General features: G+C 44.3%; 1 protein-coding gene across 1 annotated transcript in view; it reads right to left on the bottom strand.

Moving 5' to 3' along the window:
* LOC119426463 (histone-lysine N-methyltransferase 2D) overlaps positions 1 to 6,367 on the bottom strand; it is a gene marked incomplete at both ends in the record, with an annotated part of 109,452 nt that overhangs the window by 4,751 nt on the left and 98,334 nt on the right. The window contains 2 exon segments of the mRNA XM_037694023.1: positions 233 to 282; positions 374 to 553. Coding sequence (XP_037549951.1) covers positions 233 to 282; positions 374 to 553 — 230 coding nt within the window.

The following is a 6,367-nucleotide window of genomic DNA, read 5'->3' as shown; positions in this document are numbered from 1 at the left end:
AGGCAAAAGGACAGGTAGAGACAGGCAAAAGGACAGGTAGAGACAGGTAAAAGGACAGGTAGAGACAGGTAAAAGGACAGGTAGAGACAGGCAAAAGGACAGGTAAAGACAGGTAAAAGGACAGGTAGAGACAGGCAAAAGAACAGGTAGAGACAGGCAAAAGGACAGGTAGAGACAAGTAAAGGACAGGTAGAGATAGGTAAAGGACAGGTAAGCAGACATCCAGACACACCTGCAGATGCACCACAGAGGGAGGAGACACGTAGTTCTAGACTGCTGCTCCTGGAATCAAAAAACCCGATCATCTGATCAATCAAACACCATCTGAATGCTCAGACAGAAACAAAAAGAAACAGGAAGTTAAGTCACTCACGTGGGTGGGTCTCGGTTGCCTCGGTAACAGTGTTCGGGGCAGTCGTCGTCCCGGTCGGAGGAGGTGTGGCGGTTGAGGATGTGGAGCGGGATGTAGCCCGGCGTTGGGCCAAAAACCAGCAGGCGGCCCTGGCCCAGAGGGGGCTGGTCACCACGGTAACAGAAGGCACACTGCTTCAGCCTACAGGGAGACGAGTCAAAGGTCTCAGGCCGTCTTGTGTTACACACTTCACTTCCGGCGAGCCCACACACCTCCCTCTCCCTCCTTTGAGAACACTGTGTGTCTACTCTCCAGCCATTTCCCCTCCAACTCATGACCCATCCATCCCACCTCAACCTGTAGCTGCTTGACCATTTTGAACCCATCACTATATCTTCTCTAGAGCAGGTCATGTGCAGCTTGAAACCTTCTGGTTCCCCTTTTGATGTGGTCCCCCCTCGACTACTAAAGGAGGTTTTTCCTACTCTACGTCCGTCCATTCTTGCCATAGTAAACAGTAGTATATCCACTGGCGTGGTGCCAAAATCCTTTAAACATGCTGCTGTCCAGCCTCTCCTGAAAAAACCAAACCTTGACCCCTCAGTCGTTTCCAACTTCCGGCCTGTCTCCAAACTCCCATTTGTTTCTAAAGTACTGGAGAAAATAGTCGAGTCCCAATTGAAGTGCTTCCTGGAGGATCACGCCATCTTAGAGCTTTTCCAACCTGGCTTTAAACCTCTCCACAGCACTGAAACTGCCCTGCTGAAGGTCTTTAACGACATCTTCAGATTCACAGATACCGGTGATTCTGTGCTGCTTGTCCTGTTGGACCTCACAGCCGCCTTTGACACCATCGACCATGAGATCCTCGTTGCTAGGGCGTCACAGGATCAGCCCTCAATTGGTTCAGATCTTACCTCACTGACAGATCCTTTTGTGTCTCTATCAAGGATTTTAGTTCCGCAGAGGCAGAACTTAAATGGGGGGTTCTGCAGGGGTCCATACTGGGTCCCCTCCTATTCTCTTTATACCTGCTGCCGCTTGGTGCTATTTTCCAGAAACACAACATGCCCTTCCACTTCTATGCCGATGACTGTCAAATTTACTTCCCCCTAAGACACAATGGTACATGCTCTATTCAACCGCTGCTCGACTGCCTGGCTGACATCAGGGACTGGATGGCTTTAAATTTCTTAAGTTTCAATGAAAAGAAGTCTGAAGTCATGTTGTTCCCTCCCAACGACACGATCACAAACCACTGCATCGACCTCTCCACTCTAACCCTGTCAGAAAAACAAAGAGTCACTAATCTGGGCGTGATAATGGACCCTTCCCTGAAACTTAACAATCATGTAAACATGATTGTTAAATCATGTTTCTTCCAACTGAGGCGGCTGTCTAAACTGAAGCCCATATTGTCCAAAAAGAACCTGGAGACAGTAATACATGCATTCATTACATCTAGGCTTGATTACTGCAATTCGCTCCTGTTTGGTATCAGTCAGACCTCCATTGCACGACTACAACTGGTCCAGAATGCAGCAGCCCGATTTTTAACCAGTACAGGCAAAGAGAGCACATTACACCAGTTTTGGCCTCACTGCACTGGTTACCAGTTCACTTTCGAATCCAGTTCAAAATACTCATGTATGTCTACAAATCACTGAACAGTGTTGCCCCCCCAATCTCTCTGATTTGCTACAACTGTATGTCCCACCACGCTCCCTGAGATCAGCGGACCAGTTGCTCCTCACAGTTCCAGGAACTCGTCTTAAGCGCAGAGGTGACAGGGCCTTCTCTGTAGCAGGACCAAGACTCTGGAACGAGTTACCTCTGCTTGTCAAACAGGCCCCTCCCTCTCGGTTTTCAAGTTCCGTTTAAAAATTCACTACTATTCAACAGCTTTCAACACAAGATGTTCTGTGTTTGATCCTGTATGCTCTACACTGGTTTGTCGTCATTATCTGCATCGTTTTTATGTCTATATTCTGATTTACCTCATTTTGTATTTTGCTTTGTGTGTTACCTGTTGTTCTGTCTGTACAGCACTTTGGTTGGCCTTGTTGCTGTTTTAAGTGCTTTATAAATAAAATGGTATGGTATGGTAACAAAACCAAACTCCAACCAACCACCCACCCTCCATCCTCACCGACTGTCTCAATGAGCTAAATCACTGGTTTTCTAACAACTTCCTACAACTAAACAGTAACAAAACAGAAATCATTCTTGTCGGTACCAAAAACTCTCTTTCAAAATCGGAACATCTTCTCATCCCCCTTAACAAACTCTCTGCTATCCCCCTCGCCTCAGGTCAAGAGTCTTGGTGTCATCCTCGACACCACTCTCTCCTTCACCTCACACATCAACAACGTCACTCGGTCTGCCTATTTCCATCTCCGAAATATTAACCGTCTCCGCCCTTCTCTCACACCCCGCTCCACAGCCATCCTTGTTCACAGTCTGGTGACTTCTTGGATTGACTACTGCTACTTTCTTCTTTATGGCCTCCCCAACAAATCTCTCCAGAAGCTGCAATTGGTCCAGAACTCAGCTGCCCGTGTCATCACTCAAACCTCCTCCTATAACCACATCACTCCAGTCCTGCAGCAGCTCCACTGGCTTCTGGTTAAATCATGCATCGTCTTCAAAATTCTTCTTCTCACTTTCAAAGCTATCCACAACCTTTCCCCTCCGTACCTATCTGACCTCCTACACATCTCCATCCCCTCTTGCTCTCTCAGATCCTCCTCTTCACTACACCTCCATGTACCCTCTGCCCGCCTCTCCACCATGGGGAGCAGGGCCTTCACCTGCTCTGCCCCTCATCTCTGGAACTCTCTACCCCCTGACTTACGAAACACCACCTCTCTTTCTAAAAAAGTTCCATCTGGTCCACTGGACATAAAAAAAAATAAAAAAAAAAAAAAGCTAAAAAATGTAGAAACGTTTCGTCTTTCATCTGAAAGACTTCCTCAGTCTGAGGTGATGTATTCAACTCAGTCTCTTTTTTCATTCAACCTTTATTTCTACAGGTAAATCCCATTGAGCCTCGAGGACTCATTTACAAGAGAGACCTGATTTCAACAAAGAAAGATGAAACAATGGACAACAGCAACAACAATAAACAGTTATAAAAAGTCATACTGCAGTTTTTTTTTTTGTTTTTTTTTTTACAAATAGAATGGCTAAAAAAAACAAAAAAAAAACCAGCTGGATTCTAAGGCGAATGTAGAAAACTAAAAACAGGAACATGTCTGCATTGGTCCCTGCCAGGAGTCCAACAGATTCTTAAAGCCACTTCGAGAGGTCAAGGCCGAGAGCTTCAAATCTTTTTGTAAGATATTCCAGGAAACAGGAGCGGAGTAGGAGAAGGCCCTTTTGCCTAGTTCAGTCCTCACTGAGGGAACACTGCAGGTAATGATGTCCTGAGAGCGCACGCTGTAGCTGCACTCACACAGAGACATGTAGGAGGAGATGTATGAAGGCAGCAGACCAAGAAGTGATTTAAAGATGAACATGTACCAGTGGGAGAGTCTGTGTGAAGTTAATGATGTCCAGTTAACCAGTGAATACTGGGTGCAGTGGTGGGTACGATAATCACAGCCAGTTATGAATCTTAGTGCACCATGATAGACAGCATCCAACATCTGCAGCATCCAACATCTGCAGGTTCTTGTAGAAGCGTTCATATAAATAATGTCACTGTAATCAATGGAGGGAAGGAAAGTCACAGATACAAGGTGTTTTCTAGCATTCAGGGTTAGACAGGATCTGTTTCTGAAAAAGAAACCCAGTTTAACTTTCAGTTTCTTTATCAAGTTTTCCACATGGAGCTTAAAAGAGAGATGCGAGTCGACCAAGATACACAAATATTTATAGGAATCAACAAACTCAATGGGGACACCATTTGAGGATAAAATCAGAGGAAGAACTGCTGGGACCAACTTCCTATTTGAAAAAAGCATCCCTTTGGTTTTGTCGGCATTTAGGACAAGTTTGAGGTGAAACAAATCAGTCTGGATGGAGTTGAATGCAGAATTCAAAAGCTGGAAAGCTTTATCAACAGTTTTAGCTTGACAATAATAAACTGTCATCAGCATAGAAATGTATGGATGCATTAGGGATGTTTTTGTCTACATTATGTATGTAGATTGTAAAGAGGGTGGGTCCTAAGACTGAGCCTTGTGGTACACCATTGTTGACTGTTAAATAACTGGAGGAAGTACCATTATGTTGAACACATTCCCTCCGGTCTGAGAGATAGTTAGAGAACCAACCAATGGTGTGTTCTGAGAAATCAATTTCTGAGAGTTTATGACACAAGATGTTCTGATCCACAGTGTCAGAATCTTTAGACAGGTCTAAGAAAAGTGCAGCACAATAATCCTTAGCATCCAGTGCTTCAACAACGTCATTAAGAACCTTCAGTGAAGCAGTGGTTGTGCTGTGTTGTTTCCTGAAACCAGATTGATGTGGAGGTAAGATGTTAAATGAGTTCAGGTCATTTTTGATTTGAGAGTTTATCAGTTTTTCTAGAACCTTGGCTAAAATGCAGAGTTTAGAGATTGGTCCATAGTTGTTCAGTGAGGTGGGGTCACCTCCCTTCAGCAAAGGAAGAACAAAGGCTGTTTTCAAGTGTCTGGGATGGAGTTTTGTCTTATGGAGAGATTGAAGATGTGGGTCACAGGGACTGTGATGATATGAGCAGCCAGCCTTAAGAAATAAGGTGGAAGTTCATCTGGACCTGCAGATTTTTTAGGATCAAGATCTTTTAACAGTTTATTGACCTCACTGACTGAGAATGGAGAAAAAGAGAAGCTGTGATTAACTGAGGATTGACTTGTAGGAGGGATTTGATTTGTAGAAGTTTGGTTATTAAGTGAAGTGGCTGATTTTCTGTTAGTAATTGTGTCAAATAAAGAACCAGAAGCAACAAAATGTTTGTTGAAACAGTTCAGGATCTCGTGCTTATTAGACACAGAAACAGAGTTAACGAGAAGTTGTGATGGGAGGTCAGATGATTGGGGGGTGCCTGAGAGAGATTTGATGGTTTTCCAGAATCTGTTAGGGTCATTTAGATTTTTGGAGGTCTGAGATAAGAAATGGTTGCGTTTTGCAGCTTTGACAGCAGTTGTGCATTTATTCCTCATCTGTCGGAAACTCAACCAATCAGTGTCTGAGTCAGATTTTCTCGCTGTGGCCCAAAGATGATCTCTCCTGTGCAGGAGGAGTTTTTGTTTAATCTAGTGGGAGAGACGAGATCTTTGGGATGAACCAGTCTTTAATGTATTTTGGGGTTTAAAAGCCACTGGGACGTTGTATTTAGAAAATAAACGTCTCAGTTTCTCTGATACTCCCTCAACATACGGAATGACCAGTCACAAAGATCCAGTCCCCCTTTTTTTCTTGGCTGAGAAAAACCCCTAATATTGAAAAAAGACCTCGCACAAACAAGCACATATTTACGTAGACATTCTGCATCAGAGACGAGAGCGGTCAACAACACTTATAGATGCTCTCGAGGTCACTGTAATCAGCCAATGTCCTCCGGTGAGATCCATAAACATTCTCGAGAGATGTCGAGAAATGGCCAAGGATAACATCTATGAGAATCCAAGAGTCCTGAAATGATGACAAAGTTTTTTCAGCTGGTTCATCTGGTTATCAGTTGGAAATTCATCAGGGAGGGGGTGGTGAGCGTCAGATCACATGTTCTCCAGGCGACTTTAGATAAGATGACCTTCAAGGACACCAAGGCGACTAAAATTTAGATAAACACACAGTTGTTTTGGGGACAAGCAGAACTTAATGACATCAACCTTCAGTCTGTGTTGGCCCACTCGGTTCCGAAATGTCCAAAATAACGGCCACACCGTTGGAACATGTCTGAGTAAAAATCCCCAAGATCTGATCCATTCAGCCTAAAGCATTTGAGTCTGGGTACTCCAGACATGAACTAAGCCATCATAAAGGCAAGCAGCGTGATCGGGTCCAAATTTGCTGCTGACGACTTCC

This window comes from Nematolebias whitei, chromosome 20 (genome assembly GCF_014905685.2).
Source record: "Nematolebias whitei isolate Nwh7 chromosome 20, NemWhi1, whole genome shotgun sequence".
Taxonomy (NCBI): Eukaryota; Metazoa; Chordata; class Actinopteri; order Cyprinodontiformes; family Rivulidae; genus Nematolebias; species Nematolebias whitei.
This window is presented reverse-complemented; position numbering and strand designations above follow the sequence as displayed.